Here is a 20,286-nt window from a genome sequence, read left to right as displayed (position 1 = left end):
TCTTGTCACTGCAGATACACTGTCTCCAAGTGGCCAAGTAGTATGGGAGGGATTTTTTAGTGTGGATAGGATGGTAGCTGTTGAAATGCATATAATGTTGGTGGTACAGCTGCCATGTCAGATCAAGCTTTTCAAACCATGACAGGCTAGTTGCCATTATTACAGTGTTGAAGATATGCCACATGTGAGTTCCTGGGATGCCAGTCGTCCTGTCTGGCTACAAGAATATTTAAAAGGAACTTGGAAGTGGCTGTAGGCCATTGGGCATGTACATCTACTTCTACACTCACACCTTGCTACAGAAATTTGGCTAAAGAAACAGTAGCATGGAACATAGAAGCCAATTTGCATCTACTACATTTAGTTAAGGACAATAAAATGTAGAACTTTACAGTCAAAAGACAGGTTATAGGAGTTGGAAGGGGAGTTGAATAACATCAAGTGATACAAATGAAATTGTTGGAAGTACGGCAAAAAAGTGAAGAGCAAATACAATTAAAATCAGGTCATATGGTTACTACAAACTCACAGAGCAGGAAGGAATTTCAGGTGTAAGCTTTTTGTAAATAAGAAATTTAAAAAGAGTGTTACAGACATTGAAGGAATCTCAAAATCGTATTGGACAGGCCCTAAGATATTTAATGTAGATCATTCAGTTTTATGCAACAACAAGCTCCATGTTTTGGCAGTCAGGAGAAGTGCATAGGTCACAGCCTGGTGGTCCTTGTGTTCATGGTGAAGACTCCAGGGCTGCATGATGGCTGACACATGACAGGCGCTAGGCATGACTCTGCCATGCCAAACATGATGTACTTGGCTGGGCCGGTGTTTAAATGCTGATTCTCAGCACTGAATTTGTGGAAGGGCTACCTTCGTGTGTTGCTGTGAATCATGTGGAAGAGGACAATGGGTGGGATGTATGGTAATCAGCAGCAAGTTGATGATGTGGAAGTCGGTACAGCAGAAGTGGCTTCTCAGGGGCAGGCTACGGGGGATTGACACCCAGAACAGTGTGATGGTAGTCCTGTTGCTGCTGCTGAGGGTTACTGACAAGCAGGGGCGACGGCAAGCTGTGGCTGATTCCTTTGCGTGTGGCCTGGTTGGCACTCTGTTACAATATTTTAATAAAAACCAAGTCGTGAAAGACTTCTGCATCACAACACATTGTTGTTTTTAACAGACTGTGCTATGTCCATTCAGAAACACAACATTTATTCAGCTTGTATTAGCACACTGGCAAATATGTACACCAATGCTACTGCTTACATTATATTTGATCAGGTTAAAGGTAAATTCATAATTGAAAGATCAGTCAGAGGAGGTGATTCTGTATCATAGAAAATATTCTCTGCATTGTTAGAGGAAATCATCAGACCTTAAGTTGGGAAAAATAACAGATTTGATTATGGAACATACATAACTAACCTCCGTGAACCAAAATTCTGTGCTAAGTAAACAGACCATTCCATTTAAAAAGTTAATATAAACCTTACGTAATTCCAAAAGAATTTGCTTCTTTTGTTGGCCCTCTGTTTTAAAATTTAAATAGCAGCAGTGACAAACTACAACATTTTCTTACATGATTTTTAATATGAGCCTGACTTCCTTTATTTTCCATTTTGATATTTCCACTAAATTTTTGAAGGTGCTGTAAAATAATCCCCAATTGACAATGAGGTTATTAGAAATGACCTTCTGGGTCAGAGCATAATGAGTAAATTAGACATAGGATGTGGAACAAGAAGTCTCTGGCCAAAGTGAAAGGTGCAACAGCTTTAGCAAATACTGGACAGAGAGAGAGAAAGAGAGAGAGAGAGAGAGAGAGAGAGAGAGAGAGAGAGAGAGAGAGAGAGGAAATGAAGGAATGGTGGCTTCCAATACTTGCTTAAAGTTTCTGTGAGGTTCTTACTTGTATAATGTAGAATCAAAGAGTAGGTTTGGAAAAGGAAAAGATAATGTAAAACTTGTTAAGGATAGTAGAAGGCTAAAACAAACTTAGTTCTTGCAAACAAATATTAACAGAGGGTTTGAAACTATTTGATGAACTGCATGAACTGTTACAATCAATTTCTTTCAAGTGGTACTAGTGGTGACATTAGTTTTTTCATCTCATTGTCATTTAATTTTATTTATTTTCAGGTTCACCAAATCATAGCGCACTGTATCCTTTAATCAACAATCTGAGTACAACCAGTTCTCCAGCAAGGCATTACAACAGGTCTCCTTCACCCATCAACTGTGAAACTACAAGTTCTCACCACTTGGATCAAATGAATGGGTCAGAAGATAAATTAAGTATAGGTAATTACAAAATTGTTTAAAGTTTCAAATTTTAATCCTTAAGTGTGCTAAAAAATTGAAAACATACTTCAGTTATTCATACAAGAAATTAAGAAGTTATTCTGTCATGGCAATGAAAAAAGACAAAGAAGATGGGAAGTTACTGGTTAATGTAATGTCCATAGTAAAATAATGAAAGAGAAAGGAATGACAAGGTACTAGAAGTGCAACAGAAAGGGTACATATAATAACATCCCCCTCCCCCCTTTCCTAAAAAAATTGTAAGATATGTCCAGTTAGCTAGGAATGGAAGTCAATAATGAAGGCTAGCACATAAGGTTTTAAATCTGGCCGGCTTCAGTAGAAGCAGTCAGTACTAGTTTGGGATCTTGTTATCTTATACTAAATTCTTCTATTGTCACATTGCTTGATGCTATACATCCTTGTGGATTTCCAAAATTGTGCTGACATACTGCTAACCACTAATAGGTGACTCAGTTTGTAGTAGGTAGTAACATCAAGGACACACAATGTTCAAATGTGAATAGCTGAGAACAGCTCAAAATATATAAATGTTAAGCAATGAAATTATTTCATTAATCACATGGGAATGAATTGGATAATTGTTTGAAAATGAACAAATACCTATGAAGTTAGTCTCCATTTACTCAAATGTGAAATCATCTGAGACAGCAAAATGAAGAAACAATAAAAGACTTACACCCTTATTGGGAACTGAGTGTTACTGCTGTAGTTTGAAAAACTTTCTAGATTTTTCTTAGCAGAACACTTACTGTTATTTCTTGTAAAGTAAATGTCACTTTCAGTCTTCAAGCTTGTGGGAATCTCTGTAGATGAACTGACTAGAATAGATGTACAAATATAAGCCCGTAACAAGTGACTGAGAACTTCCTGGCCAACAAAGTTTGTTGGAATGTGTATTTGGAAAATCTGTTCGCTAATTTTGTGACAAAGAAAAATTCCAAAATAGAAATGAAAATAAAAATGGGGAAAGCCAATCACACAGTGATTCAGATGGCTAACAAACTGTGTCCCAAGGCCAACTGAACAATTTTGATGCAACTCATGCCATATAGATTCTTCCAGCCACCAGTTTTTCTGAATTGTACATATGGGAACTCTCCCTGAAATATATCCTTCATTTCTACAAGCCACCTGTTTTTAGTGTATGTCCCCCAATTGCCCTTCCTCACATCCCCCTTTCGTTCTTCTCACCCCCTTTCACTCTCCTCCCTCATCCTCCTCCTCCTCCCCCTCCCCCTCCCCCCCACTCCTTGTAACATCCTATCTCTATCATATCTCCTTCTGTATCTTTCTCCTACTCTCTGTCCTTCCCATGATAGTATCACCCTCTTTTTCTGGTGCCCGTGTGCAGCTAATTGTTCCAACCCCAAAGTGTCAGATTTCTTCCACTTCCCACCTCTCTATTTTGTTGCAGTCTACCTCATCTGGTACAGTAGCTGCCTACTAGAAATAGCCACGTGAGCAATGAGTGTGTGTGTGTGTGTGTGTGTGTGTGTGTGTGTGTGTGTGTGTGTGAGAGAGAGAGAGAGAGAGAGAGAGAGAGAGAGAGAGAGAGAGAGTTCTGTAGGTTACAGACAATAATAGGTCTGTAATCATCTATTTTGTCAGTTAATTAGTTGCTACATATTTGAACCTTGTTTTGTGTAAAGTCTCCATTAGCTAAACTAAAGGAGGACAGTAATTGCTTAATAATGAAAGCATGGGTATCTTGAGTGTACCAGTTATTAAAACAGTTCCTTCTGTGTCATGTCTGAAGCACCACAGCAGTTCTTACTTTTTATGTATTTGTGTTCTAAATGTCTCATCAATTTGAGGTAGTGGATTATCACTATAATTATCACCCTTCAGTTATGGCACATCAAGATGATGAACAGAAACAAGAACTACAAATTTTAGACTATATGTCTAGTATTGAATCTTACAGTGGTGCTTTAATAATCTTTATTTTTGTACAGGATCAAGCATAAAAAAGTCACAGGACCATCTAAATTATGGAACACAAGATGAACTCATTGAAATAATAAATGATTTTAAAAACAATGTAGTTACAATTTCTGAAGTTGAAAAATTTGTTGAAGCATGGAAAAACAGAAATGATGTGCAACAGTCTTTTAAAGAGAAGCAGGTGAGTGCATGAAGAAGCAGTTCAAATGAAATATTTCTTAGAGGTTAGATATCAAGCTTTTTGGCTGTAATCAACAGACAATACTTTTATGTAAAATGTACACTTGTATTATTACTATAACATCCAAATACCAGTAACATATATGATAACCATTTTGAAAATATATTAATGTAATTCAGCAGAAAAAAGTGTTCCATAAGTGTAAGAAATATTACTGTGGAATCCTTAGTAATATAGGATCAGTTCATTGTCTGATTTACAGTAACATAAGAGGTGGAATTTATTCACTGATTTCCTTATTGAAGCCAAAAAAATCACAGCAATAATAAGAAACTAGCCGAATGACTGTGACAATAAAATGAGAAAAATTTGAATTCATGTAAAGAGTTTCCAACAGTTATTCTTCATCCATATTTTTGGATGGAACAGGAAAAAGAGGGCTAGGATAATGCTAACTAAAGTATCGTTTGATAAACACTGAATCATGACATTAGGAATATAGCCATAGAGTTAGAACAACCTCAGAGAGTAATGTTAGATTTTTCATTTGTACTAAATAGAATGTTTTTATTCAATTGGTAGTGATGGAAATTGAGAAGAAGCACATTTGGATCAATGAACTGGATTGAAGAGGGGAATAGAAATGTTGAGGGTGGAATACAGGAGGGGCTACAAGAATTGTTGGGAAGAGACTTAACAGAATAAAAGGTGAATTAGGGGATACTGCAATTACAGGTAAGAGGAGGTGGTGTGGCAGAGACAAATAAAAGATCAAGATAAGGAGGAGTAAAGAGTGCAAAAAAGAGAGAAAGAAACGTATGAGAGAAATGACAGGGAGAATATGCTTGTTGTTTTTTATTTTCATTGGCAGTTATTCATTCAGGATAGGCAGAGGTATTCCAACTAACAAAAAAAACTTACTAGAGAGAAAAATTCTGTTACAATCATTATGTGCACATTCAGTGTCCAAAATAGAAATGAGGAAATTAAGAATTATCACCAAAAGTTGTGAACATAAACTTGTATTTTTGACTACCACACACCACACATTAAGATAAAACTGTAAATAAATAAAATAATTAATTGATTTCCATAATATCAGTTGTTGTGGAAACCCACAAAGTTTGTTAAAAAATTGTTCTCTCTTCAGTATACTCGACATCCCAATGTTCATGGGATATTCGATAAAAAAAATTAGTTTGCTTCCATATTCTTTAATCATTCTTAATTGTAATGTATTTTCACATGCTGACAGGATCAGTGAAACAATTTCAACATATTTCCTTTTGTAAAACAGGCACAACTAAATCTAATGAGAGAAGAATATGAACGCATTCAGCGTCAAATGAAAGAACACATGAGGAGACCTACTCCATTCGACCGCATTAGAAATTTCTTCAGAGGCAAAGCAAAAGGTTAGTACAAGTTTCACTGGCTTAAGGTACATGTGAACAGGATAGTGTAGGTACTCACAGGTTCCTGTATTGTTACAGAAGCGAAGGACACCGCAAGTGAAACTTCTTCGCAACCAAGCGAGAGCTCCAGGGGGATGAATGGAGATGTACTGTCTGTATGTCAGAGGCCTGCTAGCAGCCTGAGCCTTCACAGTGTTTCAAGTGAGTCAAGTGTAAATCCATCATGGGGAAAATGAAACAGTGAAACCATCACTAAAATTAAATTTGAGGGTCGTTCAATAAATAACACCCCACAATTTTTTCCTCAGAACACATTTATTCTTAGGAATTAGAAATTTGGTGACAATATCAGTCAGCATTTCTCTTGTGTGTACTATTTTTCTACATAGTCTCCATCACATTCCATGGCCTTACACCAGCATTGTATAAGAGCACATATTTCGTGTTGATAAAAGTTCTTGTCCTCTGCTCATAGCAATATTTGTACTGCATGACTTACACTTTCATCATCCTCTCATTGTGTCCAATGTGGCCCAGACAGACAAATGGTGAGGAGTAGCCCAGTGGTTAGCTCACTGGACTCGCCCCAGAAAAGAAACTTCCTTCTTGCATACAGCCACCTTCATCATCTGTCACATCAGTACTGATGTTCCTTCTTTATAACATCTTCACTAGTTTTCAATATAAGGATCCATATACTGACAGAGCATTCACTATGTTCTGTAGTCATCATTTAACAAAAAAAAATTGCAACTTAACCACTATTTCAGGATATGCACCATTAGGTTAAGTCTCATCCCTCTTTATACAAGTTCCATTCCATGAAGGAAATATTTTCATCCACATTAATTATTGCTTGCTTATAAAACAAAATTAATGCATAGAGAAACAAACGAATTATCAATTGCTGTTACAGCTTGAATTACAAAATTAGTGACTCTTTTCGTCATCAGTGTACATTCACAGTTTCCCAGTTAATGTTCCACTTCCTTCTGTTAATGTATAACCTGTCACAGAGAACATCATTCATGTTCTTGCTCTGGCAGTGAGGTCACCCTGGATCATGTACATCCTACAGTTTCTTAGTCGTCCTAAAGGACGTTTTCCATCCACCTCTCTTTACACATTTATTCTTGCTGTTCTTGTAGATTCCAACTTCATTACATGCCTGTACCACTGTAGTCTGGATGTGCTGATTCAGTCTAAAAGGGATATCTTGATTCCACCTTTCTTCAGCACTTCCTCATCCCTTAAATTATCCATCTTGGTCTTCTGGATTGTGGAGCTAAGGAATTTAATTTCCAATGCCTGGAGTCTTGATATCTTTGTGAGGGTTCATGCTTTGAAATCATAGGTCAATACTGCTATGAAGTAGCTGGTGACCATCACTGATCTTCCTTTCTCTGGAATCATGTCATCCTATAAAAGATTTCCCTTTTGCACTCTGTTGTTGATCTGTCAAATCAAATTATCTGTGGACATTATACTTTGAGGTACAGAAAACTGTTCATACACTCTAGTGGTCTTCTAGTTTCACACTTGCAGGATGATCATCTCTGGTGACTGCCATCAACACTTTCTTTGCCTCACTGATGTGGAGGTTGTATTCCTGGAACTGTGATTTCTGCACATTGAGTCTCGTTTCAACTTACTCTTCTGTTTCACCCCCGATCATGTCATTCTTCAGATGCAGGGCCATGCCTCAATAATTAGTGTGATTTTGTGTACTTAAACAGAGTATTTTTCTTAAACAGAGTGTTCTAACACCCTTGCTGCAGTCTGGTGGCATCATGTTGTCGTCTTTCCATACTACACTGAGTGTTCTGCGCAGCCACTGTATGCCCACATTCATGTCATCTGCAACTGGATATTTTCATTCAGGCATAGATTTTAAGTCTCTCTATGTTTCTGCCCTAGTGATGGGAAACTCCTTGCAGTAGGTTTGAATATCTGATTCTATGTGGTACTCTTCAATTGATACATCCAGTAGTTGGTTGAAATTGTCCTTCAGGGCTTCTCTGATGTCACTTTCTTTTCCAACCAGATTTCCATGTGGATTTTCAAGTGCCTTTATGACATTCACTGGTTTCTTTTTACCTTTGATGACACTATACAGTTTCTTATCATCTCAGCTATTCTCTTCCAATTTCTGAGTGAACATCAGTCACATTTTGGTCTTTTCTTTTGCAATTTTTCATCTTTTAACTTCCAGTTCTTCTTTTTGTATATTTGCTCCAGATCACTGATCTTTGCTACATTGCTAGTAAGTTCCAGTTTAATTTTTTTCAAACTCTTTCTTTTTATGAAAGATTTTTCTCTTATTGCTGTTCTCACTCTTTCATTCCATCAAGGCATTTCCTTTTCCCTTGTTTTCACGCTTGTCTTTGCATTAACTTACATTGCTTTCTTTGTCAAGGTGTCACATAATCTACTCTATTCAGCCTCTTCAGTTTTCACTGTACTGGTGTAAGAATTATGTATCCAGTTCTGACAATCAGCTATTTTATCTATTTTGTTGTAGTTCCAATAACACGAATTTTAACATTTTCCTATTCTCTGATTTTGGCATGTGGATGTTTTTCAAGTCTGCTACTAAAAGGTGGTCACTGTCAAGGCTCTCACTGGCTATTTCTTTCTTCATCTATGATGACATAAGCTATTACAATACTATGATGTCAGTCTAGCTGTATCTTGTCTCTGTCTTTACTTGAACCTTCTATATTTTATGACCAACGTGTTCCCCTAAAATCCGGGAGATGTTCGCACTTTACATTTCTTCTACCACATCAATAGCATACCGATTTATTCTTATGTCCTATTATATCTGTACCAGCCTGTGTATCCAGATCTTGTATAATTATGGTTCTGTCTTCATAATGACGTTTTTCAGAGCACCCAGATACTGATTTTTTATCATCCTGGCAATATCCAGTTTTCGGTGCAGACATCTGCACCAGAATTAGTTTTTCTTTTGTGGAATGCACAGTTGCTCTCATTATTATCTCATTCATAAATTGAATGTCTGTGACTGCTTCCAGGTTGTCATTGTCATGACAGTACAGCATATACTGTTTCCTTAATTTCTTCGTCGCCATTCCCTTTCCATGTGTATTGCAGTACCCATACCATTCTTTTCCTTCTTTTCATTAGATCCACCAGTTCTTCACACATTACTGTGAGGCTGAGGAAATGATGATCCGAATCCGTATTAGTTGTCTCCTGTGGGGTTTATTTATGGCTGCATGGTCCTGCCCACCATCAAGCTGTAAGTCACTGTCCATAGCAGTAGTCTGCTTATGCTGACATTTTAATCAGGTTGAATGCATTCTGAGGCTCTTGTATGTGTTGAAAGCAACTATAACTGAAGTCTTTTACTGGCTTGCTAACATCATCAAGAATTTCACTTTTGTGTTTTCTCCCTTGTCTTTTAGGCATCACCTGCCATGTATAAAAGGCAACAGAGTTTTGATAAATTTAAAAGTACTTTACTGTGCTCAGACCTTATCAGCCTACTAAGGGAGAACTGTTTCACCTGCAGCCACCCGTTCTCCCTTAGTTGGTCAGATTTGGTACTGGCTGCCCAACACTTCGGCAGAGAATTGCAGGTAGTACTATCAACTGTTGCATACGGTAACAGGAAGGTTCCTGACCTGCATATTTTCTAAAATTGAATTTGTACCTTCAAAGTAAGGTGGCATATTAAATGATGCCATTAGAGATGATTCTCTTAAGCTCATCCTGTTATTAACTTTCCACCTATTAGGTGGCAAGGTTCCTTCATTCCACATAATAAAATTGGTACCTTAGCACCACTTCATGCTGTCTTGAAAAAATACCTAGAGGTATTCGCAAGCAATTAACACGCTTGTGAAGTGAGCATATCTCTTTATTTTCATAATTGTGTGAAAAAGGAGACCATTCCTATGACAGAGGAGGGAAGTAGAGAGAATGTTTGGCATACAGTGTTATTGTATTGACAAGTAGAGCCCACAACCAAATCCCTGTCGGTCTTAGTAACAGTTGTACAGCTCAGATGGTGAGTAGTCATTTGGCCAGGTTTGCATCAGTAAAGCACATTTTTAATCAAAATTCACAAAATTATGTCAGAGCATACTCAGAGGTGCAGTGCAATGTATGCAGATTTAGTTAAAAATGTGTACTGTACTTGTGAATTCCACTGATTTTCATTGCATATGACATTGCATTGAAGTATTTTCTTTGTATCATTTACTCTTATATATATACAAAGGAAGTTTACAAAATACGACATAACAAATTTCAAAGAACATCTCTGTTAAATTGGTATTTTAGTTGTTTAAAGATGATAAACAACACACATCAGACAACCACAATATAATTTTAAATAAATTTTATTCAACCATAGTATGAGAAAAATAATATCACTCTGTCAAAGGTGCATTGGCAAATGATATACTCTATTTAAATAACATTAGAAAGACTTTATAATTAATTAATTTCACTGCCTCAGTTTTGCCAAGAGAAGCCATTCTGATAATCATGAAACAAGAAGAGGAATTTGTTTATGTATTATTAGTCATATATCCTGTGATCATACAGTATTGTTGTTATTAATTGAAGGTTCGTCAACATCCTCTGGCCGTATGAGCACAGTGAGCGGCTGCAGTGGAACAAGCATGGGTGACAGTGGAACACATTCAGATACTGAGGACAGAAAGGTACTAAAACGTACATACTGAAGCTACAACATTTATTACTGCAATTAGCTTACTCAGTTCACTGTAGATGTTAGTGAGATACTATTAGATGTAATATATTCTAGGTGCTAAAAATGTCTATTTTGCAGCACATCTGTGACTTCAGCAAAATGAATGGAAGAACGACTGTTCAGAACTATGAAGTTCCTCCAGCACCTCGACCACTTCAAGCAAAATGGCAATCTCCCCATTTGCCGACGTGCATAGAGGTAGGTAATGAAAAAGGACTTAACATTTATTTGAGACTGGCTGTCAGGAGACATGTCAGTGATAAATGTTGTGATTATATTACTGTGATAAGCATTTTGATGGGTGTATACTTGACACAAAAATCATGTTTGTCAGTCCCTAGGTTTAATTTGAAGGGAAGGAATCTGAAGGAAATTCTCTTTCTATATATAAATCTCTTGCAGACTCCTATTCCAAGACTTTGAGAATTAGCTTTTATGCTCCAACATGTGCATCAGGCTCTCTCTCTCTCTCTCTCTCTCTCTCTCTCTCTCTCTCTCTTTTTTTTTTTTTTTTTTGAAAGGATTCATCTGTTGCATGATGATCATCATGGTAGTATATATGGTGGTGGTCAGACACCAATGCACACCTCTAATGTGCAGTCCCAAGGGTTCGTAAGGAGATGGGCTAGTATCATAAGCAAATATCTTATTACTCTCTTCACTGTTGAGGATAATTTAAAATCTGCGCAGTGTTAGGCAGAAGCCTTCATCCTACTGTCTAGCCATACAGTCAACATTTCAGCAATGGGTTTGCTTTTTCTAGCAGGCAGGAATTAACTGATTAGAATAGTGTGAAGTGCAGGCCTACATGAACCTGACTGAGCTTGCCTGGGACCAGTTGAAACATACAGTGTATCATCACAGGAACCCTGTTTATATCTGAATAATGTAAGGAGAGGCAATTCTAGAGAGTAGGATGAGCTTGGGCAGAAATGCCTCAGTCACCTTCTGGACAACATGCCAAGGAGGCCTCAAGCAAGTTGAAGCACATGGGGTTGATCAGTAAAGTATCAAAAGTTACCCAACACCAGAATGCCTTTACTGTGGTATGTTTTCTTTTCTTTTTTTAATTTAATTTTATTTTTTAAAACTCCACAGTAAAGTTAATTTCTTAATTTCACAAATTTTCTTCTTTCATTCCCTACACTCTGTGAATATAAGCCCGTACATGTTTTGCAGATATGTAGATCCTGCAGAATTTTATTTTGAGGAGTTTCTTGTTTTCTGATGGTGATATACAAGGTGTGACAATAAAGTAATGAGACTGATTTTCTTTGCAAGATGTGGCAACCCTGTAGGCTTGCGTACGCACAGTATCTTTGACCTTGGTCTATAAGCTGTTTGTAGTCCAAGCAGCACATCGATGCAACTGCTCAGTCATGAGTTGTGCTGTAATAAGTTAACACGTTTTGTGTCTCTTGTCATGGAAATGGAACTGCATAATATTGCGCAATGTTATGCCATTTCTTTTTGCATTAAATTGGGTGAAAACGTGATGACAACTTACGCTAAGCTGCAGAAAGCTTTTAGAGAGGAGGTTATGTCAAGAACTCAAGTTTTTCGTTGGCATAAAATGTTTAGTGAAAGCAGAATGAATGTTGAAGATGAAGACCACAGTGGATGACCATCAACCTCACGGACGGATGTCAACTTGGCCAGGGTGCGTGAACTCGTACGATCTGATCGAAGATTATCTGTGAAAATTATTGCAGAACGAAATCTCTCACCACAACAGCGAGAAACATGGAAAAATGTGGCAGCCGATCTGTTAGAGCAAACTGAAATCAATCCAGAATTGTTGAGCTGTGTTATCACAGGTGATGAAAGTTGGTTTTCTCAGTACAATCCAGAGACAAAACACCAAAGTTCGCATTGGTGCTCAAAGGGAATGCCCAGACTAAGAAAAGCTCATATGTCAAAGTCAAAAGTGAAATGCATGCTTGTGTGCTTCTTTGATTCCACGACTGGGTGCCTCCTGGACAAACAGTTAACCAATATTACTACAAAGAAATTTTAGAAAGACTTCGTAAAAGAGTTCTTCAAGTCCGTGCCAGCATTGCTGATAATTGGATTCTGCATCATGATAATGTGCCATCCCATACTGCTCTGTCAGCACAGCAATTTTTAACCTCAAAACAAATTTCAGTACTACCACAGCCACCTTATTCACCAGATATCGCCCCGTGCGACTCTTTTCTATTTCCAAGAGTCAAAACGGTGGTCAAGGGAAACCATTTTCAAACAACACTAGATGTCCAAAAAGTTGTGATGAGGGTCTTGGAGGACATTACAGGAGATGAGTCCTGGAAATGTTACCATCAATGGCAGAAGTGCTGGAAAAAGTGTGTGCAATCAGAAGGGAACTACTTTGAAGGAGACATCACTAAACTTGACTAAAATGGTAAGCAACATTTTTTTTCATATCAGTCTCACTACTTTATTATCGCACCTCATAATGTATACCTTAGTGCAGAAAAACTCCAACCATAAAAGATAGAATGTGAAGGGGAAAGTTTTGAAAGTAGGTCAGAAAATCACAGTTAGCAAGCATACTGAAAATTAAATTGTACAAATTAATTATAAATTTGTAGAATCAGTTGAAGAACTTTTGTATTTATGGCAGTTGAAGACATCAATTATATGGATAGCAAAAGAAATACACAAAAGATAATATGGCGTGAAATGTTTTGGATAAAATGTATAGGGTTTTCAAAACTGTGTCCCAGAAGAAAGTTTGTAGTCAGTGTTAACACCAGTTTTGACATATGGAAATGAGATACAGACCTGTATATGAAAACATTTTTAAAATTGTGGGTTACTTCATGGGCACTAGATGTACGTATGTTATCAAGAGAAACAGTAAAATGGACAGGTGGATCAGACTGCAGACTGGGATGGGAACAGTAATTATGACTTTTATGGAAGTGAAATAATGAAAAGCCTTGGAAGAAAAAACAACAACATGGAAAGGATAGATTGCTACTCACTACAGAGGGGAAGCACTGAGTCACAGACAGGCACAGTGAAAACAATATTAGAAATATTTAAGCTTTCAGACAAAGGTCTTCCTCAAAAGTAAAACTCTCTCTCTTTCATACAACAGCTCATACACACATGGCTTAGCGGCCGTAACAATATGAAAATATGTGTGCACGTGTGTGTGTGTGTGTGTGTGTGTGTGTGTGTGTGTGTGTGTGTGAAATGATGTTATATGTACCAAGAAAGATCCTTAAAATCACAAGGAGACAGAATACTGGCAAGTATTTATTTCATAAGGCACTATTCGAGTACTGCTAATAACTGCTTTTTGTACAGTTAATTGCTTCTTCAGGGAGCAAAGTAGGATAGGTTTTGGGGTTTTAAGGCTGAGGGGCAGGTCACTGACACCACAGAATGAAAGGGACATACCTACTGTTAGATAATTTGGAGACAAAGATCGTATTTGGATTACATAAGGTAAGAAAACGAAGGTGGGATGGAACAGCTTGTCAATGATGAGATTGTGAGGGATAGAATAGATGCTCCCATTTGGAAAGAATGGAAAAGAAATTAGAGTGTGTCCTTCTCAGAGGGACCCTCCAAACATTTGCCGTAAGCAGTTTAGCAAAACCACAGAAGACCAGACCTGGACTTGACCTGGTGTTGTTCTGAAAGCAAGTACAGTGTCTTATCACTGCGGCACCCTTTTTGGGGTAGGGGCTTTTATGCTGGCTTTCTTTTCAGTTGCTGGCCAGAGTGGCTGTGCGGTTCTAGGCACTACAGTCGGGAACCGCGCAACCGCTGTGGTCACAGGTTTGAATCCTGCCTCGGGCATGGATGTGTATGATGTCCTTTGGTTAGTTAGGTTTAGGTAGTTCTAAGTTCTAGGGGACTGATGACCTCTGAATTTAAGTCCCGTAGTGCTCAGAGCCATTTGAACCATTTCTTTTCAGTTAAGTTCATGTGGGGGCTACCAGCAAGAAAAGCAAATAGAGAAATCTTTCAGAAAGTCATACACCATGGATATGAAGGAAATTGGGAATTGTTTATTGGCTGTGAAAATAGTAGTAGATGGGAAATTCAGAGGATCATTTAAATAGTAGTATATGTAAAACAAATTAATAAAGATGCCTGGTGCAGTAAGTACATAAAGATGAGAAGATTAACAAAAGATAGGATGATGGCATCAAACCTATTAAAAGACTGATGACTTTAAAATAAGGACATGTTAATTCCCCTTGTTAACAATGAAACAGAATGTTGTTAATATCATGTATGCATTTTGTAGTAGTTGATACTCTATACTATTGTACTTTCTGATTTGTTTCACATAGCTGAATGGCCTCCTTGAAGATAATATCTGTTGGACAAAATGTGTGGATTAGTGAGTCTTTTCTTGTGTAGGTATTAAGTAGATCTTAAACCCACAAGAGGAATTTTTAGCTGTGTAGGGATGCTGGCAAAAAGATGAACAGTGTTGTTAAGATATTCAATACAGTAATATTTATGACCTTTAAGGTAACTTTCATATCCACAAATTTTGGTTGACATCAGTGCACTGTTTATAGGACCGACCACCACAGCCAGTGCCTCGCCCAGATTTGAATGGAGAGAGCATACCAGTAGATACTGAAGAACGCGCCAGCTGTGGTAGTTACATAGCACCAGATAAACTAGCTCCACCGGGAAGCACTGGTAATCATAATTTTAATTTCCATGATTTGCTTTATTCAGTGACATTACATCAGATAATGCATTTGATGCAAGTAGTTTCTTTCTGCATGCCCATTTGATTCCAGATTAATGGACTGCAAACTATATTTTAAATGCTTCATGCTAGATGTTACAGAATGTCTTAAAATGTTATTGCTGTCCTGTTACACATTACTTATAAGTGAGAGACTGAATTATAATTCCAGCATTTCAGTCAATTAAAAAAAGAAAGGAGTTTTTTTACACAATGTCTTGTAATTATTGGACTTTTTGTTAATGGTTCACACATTTTACAATTGATGATATGTGGACTTCTATCACTGGTGTTCAGAGAAGTTGTCAGTAAAAATGTACCTGATAATACAGTACACAACATTTCTATTAGCATGGTCATGTTTGGAGCATTTAAAATAACAATTACTGCATTCCAGTCACCAGTCACATATGTTGTTGTAGATCACTATATCAGTTAGTCACTAAATGACTGTCAGACAGATGATGTGCAAGAACTGCAGTGCAGAGAAACATTGGAATCGGTACAACAACTTTTTACAGTTACATTGGTACTGGTAGTGATCAACAGGAGATGACTCTGCACTTTGTTTGACTGTATTTATGATGAATCTCCTCTCAAAATGCTTCATTGTTAATGCATTTTATTAATAATGACAGGAGAGTATTTTTGTAACCATCCTCAAATTAGGTATCTTCTGCAAATCCTCGACAATACAAGAGGTTGTAACAATATATGAAATAGTTTTTGCCATCCATGAAAGAATACTTGAAAAATTTGTGTACTGTGGTGTGTTGAAATTTCCGCTATAATACTGAGCCAGGATAGTTCCAAAAGCTTTAGCTGTATAACTAAGGATTTGATCCCGAAGTGATTATACAGTTAAATCACATACTCTGTTCTATTTGAAGCTTGCCTTCTTTATTCTGATTTATTTTTATTTACACTGTAGCCTACTGTATAAGAACATAGTGGATGTTTCTGAGACATCCACAATGATCTCTGTCAAATAAAATACTGAAGTGCTAACATCCCATTTTACGTAATTTTGAAGTGCAGTTGTAAGCTGAACACATCATATTGGTGGCTTGTGTTGCATACATGCTTGGATGATTAGAATGAGCATGGTGTTGTTCAGTAAAGAGGCTTAAATAGTTTATTGTTTGCCATTGAAGTTTGACACCTTTGATCTTTTTCAGAGTAGTGATGCATTTATTGGAATGCCGCAAAAGTATAATTAGCATGTGTTACTGTTCATTGACCAAGCATACTGTACAGCAGTGAACGGTAAGAGTATTGCCTAATAATAAGTTTGCCTTACTTGGTTACAGGTCGAACTCTCATACTGAAGTCTCCAGTTAACAGAAGGAAGGGATACATTCAGACTGAAGATACCCAAACAGAAGCAGAATATCTGAAAATTGAGGCATCTGAAAGTAATGAGAAAGACACTGTAACCCCACTAACACCAAATTCCCCAGCACCTGACTACATGAATGTGCATGTTGGCATTGAATCTAACTTTCCTGACTACATGAATGTTGAAATTTCAAACAACGTTAACCCTGCACCCCCTATTCCACCCCGAGGTAAGATTACTGATTTCTTGACATAAAATTTTCAGAAGCTTCTGGTATTTTTTCTGTAAAAGGAAGGATCCTATTTTGTACTGACAGTACTATAACCACATGACAAATAAAGTCTATTTGCTTTACAGTTCCTTAAAAAAATGAAGATATGGACATCAAAGATCAGTAAAGCATTTGAGGAACAAAAAGAGATTGTTTAATATGGTGGCATAATGTGCCAGGTTGTGCAGCTGAATCTACATAAAGAAAAGACATGGAAATTTTACTATAACATACAATTGTTTTGTCTGAACTACACTTCTGCTTCCAGATTTATGAGTGTTGTGCAGTGTCTGTTGTACATTAATTTGCATGTATTTCAGACTGAACATACTGTTTGTATCACTATGTTGAAGTGAATGCTTTAAATGCTTGTGTTGGTGAATAATTTTAATTTACGTTTGGAAGGCATAGAATTTTTGCTGTATTTTTGTGACTGAAAATAATGATTCCATTTATGCTGAGTAAATCTTGTAATATTTATTTGAAGTGCAGTCAAATTCTAAGAGTTCATTTGTGAGAAGAGGGGCCTAAAACACTGTGTGGTACAGAAATTCTGTTTCTTTTCATAAATGTTATATGTAGAACATTCATTCCTCTTGAGTCCACATATTATGTACATGTTGTTGCATATTGTATAAATGTTTTATAGAAACATATTTTTGTACATTAGGCAGGTATTTATGTAAACTGATTATGTAATTAATTACAATTATGTAATTAAACTTAAGTATGATTTTCCCCAATTATGCAAATAATAGTCAATAGTTTAGTGATATTTTTATGCACAATTTTCACATTATTTGTGAAAATTTCTATTGTAAATATTAAATGTAATTTATAAATGCATGAAGCATTACTTTTTTGTAACTTTCCCAAGCTCAGAGCTGGTGTGTATAATGATGGTAGGGTCAGAGGCTGTTACTCTGGTGGGAACAAGAACTACCACGGTGAAATAATTATTTTGCAGCTGTGCAAAATTTGACAATAATGTTTAGCAGAAACATACATCATCATCATTACTTCAAATCCATTTTTCATCTGGCTCATTTGTATGGACTGTTGTGGATAGCAACTTTGTACTTTATAATGTGCCATCATTTACAGTGAATGTGGAACTGTTTAATAGGAAATTTAGGTTTAATTGTGTGAAAATAAATCTGAATCCACTCAACTCAAAATAACTGTATAATTTAAATTATTTTTATATTGAGTTATACAAATATTTGCCTATTTATCAGTTAATTGAGTTATTTTACAAACAAATATATTGTCAGATCCCACCATCTGCTTGTATAAAAGCCTGAGTAAAATGAACCCTACCAGCATAAATTGAGAATGTATTTCTGTGAGATATTTGTAGTAATGTCAGTGTGCTGTTCGTGTATGTATGTAATGTGAATTTGATATTTGTGCCTAATTGCAATAATAAAATACAAGAAAAAAAACTTTTTTGATGAAAATCACTGTACATTATGATAATGTTCGGAAGTACAGAGAGTTCATAGATAGTTTCTGAATGCATATTGCTGTGTGCTGTCAGAGTGACAAGAGAGGACAAGTTTTGTTGTGTTATGGAAAGAAGAGTGATGGGAAAATTTCAGAAACACATTGAGTTTTCATTGCTTTTGTGGGCAGCTCATATTTATTTGTTATTAGTGTTCAAACTGCCATAAAATATTATTTCAAAATTTTATCTACACTTCTCACATTGTTTGTATTCTCCCTCTACCCTCTTGCACATCAGTATAATCTCAGAATAACTTTTTAATTCTCTTACGCTTCAGCTCCATTTTTTTCTCCAATCTGTTCCTTCATCTGCCCACTCTTTATATTTTTATAAATGAATAATCTTTTTTCTGCAAAATGACTTCCATCCCTTTATGGATCATTGTATATTCGTATTTCTTCTCTTGAAGATAAGCTGTAATAATGTTTTCCAAACTAATACCACAGACATTAAGTGGTTCAGAAGATTTCAAAAGATAGAAAATCTGAGTCAGTTATAAATCCTAAACATCTTGTAACATCTGTAGAAAGTTGAATCTAATCTGATTAAACAAAATCTAACAATTTATAAAGGTTTAAAATTTAATTTAAACTTAAGCTGTGTCTTAACGTTTATTCAATCAGTCAATAGAATAATTAATTACTTGAGAAAATCAGATTAGAAAACTTTAGAAGACTGTAAAAGAGAGACATTAAGAATGCCAGGGTTTTGGCAGTGAGATTAGGATTGCAATTTGGATAGAACAATAGGATTACAATGACAAATATGATCACTTAAGGGAACCATGATATAATGATTTATCAATTAATTTAAATGAAAGCTGTATGTATTAATAAGAAAAATGGTCGATGATGATCTTTGTAGAATAATATAATTTTTCTAACCAACAAAGGGTCATGTGGGTAGTGCCCAAATACAAAAGGTAGTGTACAATTAGGTATTGATGGAAGCTTTGAATATACATTTAAATTATAGACATTCCAGCATTTGAATAAAAAGTTGAAATATCAATTAATATGTATTATTTTCATGGTAATTAGAATACAAATCCAACAAAAACTATAAAAGAGAAGAATGAAAATTGCATTAATTAACTATACTTTGAGAAAGGGAAAATTCTCTGTATTATTGTACTGAAGATTTACTGAAACTGGTGTCCATGCTGATTATTGGCTGTATATTCAACAATATATTTATGATATGTATTTACTACAGATTTGCTGAGAAAAGAAATTAATACAACACAGAGAAGATTACTGCAGGAGAAAACACACTTTTGGCTATTTTTCACAGCTTTTTATTTTACACCGTCTATGTTTCAGGTTTCAAACAAATTTTATTCAAAGATGTTTGTATGACTTCCTGTGGCTTTATTCTACTGTGAAAAAAGAAGTTTACTGGTAAATCAAACTAAAATACCCAAAAAAAGTTTTGCATCACACTCAAAGCCTTTCTGTCTATGTGTAACTGTAGAAATTTTATATGTAGTATGGGGTTTTTCATGTCAGAATATGTTATGACATGTGAGTAATATTAATCCTTCCATACCGAGAAGATGGCACAGTACTGAAACTTATACTAACAAAAAGAGAGAGGGGCTGGCCAGTACTTACCTCAGCTCAGTACAGCCGATAGATACACATAAAACAGAACCGAAAATTTACATTCCTAGCTTTAGGAACAAGTGTTCCTTCATCAGGGAGGAGAGAGGGGAAAGAAAGGGAAGAAGGGAAAGGAGATTCAGTTACTCACAACCCAGGCTATGAAGCAACAGGGAAAGGAAAATAGGGAGGGTAGCAAGGATGGAGGCATGGTTGTCAGAGGAAAGCCA

At 36.3% G+C, this 20,286-nt stretch overlaps 1 protein-coding gene across 6 annotated transcripts in view; it reads left to right on the top strand.

Moving 5' to 3' along the window:
- The window catches only part of LOC126161440 (phosphoinositide 3-kinase adapter protein 1), a 486,142-nt gene extending 466,730 nt beyond the window's left edge, over positions 1-19,412 (top strand). For 5 of the 6 annotated variants that reach the window (XM_049917245.1, XM_049917243.1, XM_049917240.1 and 2 more), the window contains exons 12-19: positions 2,140-2,301; positions 4,281-4,450; positions 5,748-5,865; positions 5,944-6,066; positions 10,465-10,562; positions 10,691-10,810; positions 15,160-15,286; positions 16,649-19,412. In XM_049917245.1, coding sequence (XP_049773202.1) covers positions 2,140-2,301; positions 4,281-4,450; positions 5,748-5,865; positions 5,944-6,066; positions 10,465-10,562; positions 10,691-10,810; positions 15,160-15,286; positions 16,649-16,932 — 1,202 coding nt within the window. In that variant the 3' untranslated portion in view covers positions 16,933-19,412. The remainder of the gene's footprint in view (positions 1-2,139; positions 2,302-4,280; positions 4,451-5,747; positions 5,866-5,943; positions 6,067-10,464; positions 10,563-10,690; positions 10,811-15,159; positions 15,287-16,648) is intronic. The other variant, XM_049917241.1, reaches the window with a different exon arrangement.
- The last annotated feature ends 874 nt before the right edge of the window (positions 19,413-20,286 follow it).

Source organism: Schistocerca cancellata, chromosome 2 (genome assembly GCF_023864275.1).
Source record: "Schistocerca cancellata isolate TAMUIC-IGC-003103 chromosome 2, iqSchCanc2.1, whole genome shotgun sequence".
Taxonomy (NCBI): domain Eukaryota; kingdom Metazoa; phylum Arthropoda; class Insecta; order Orthoptera; family Acrididae; genus Schistocerca; species Schistocerca cancellata.
Note: the sequence above shows the minus strand (reverse complement) of the source record. Positions and strands in the feature narration are given on the sequence as shown.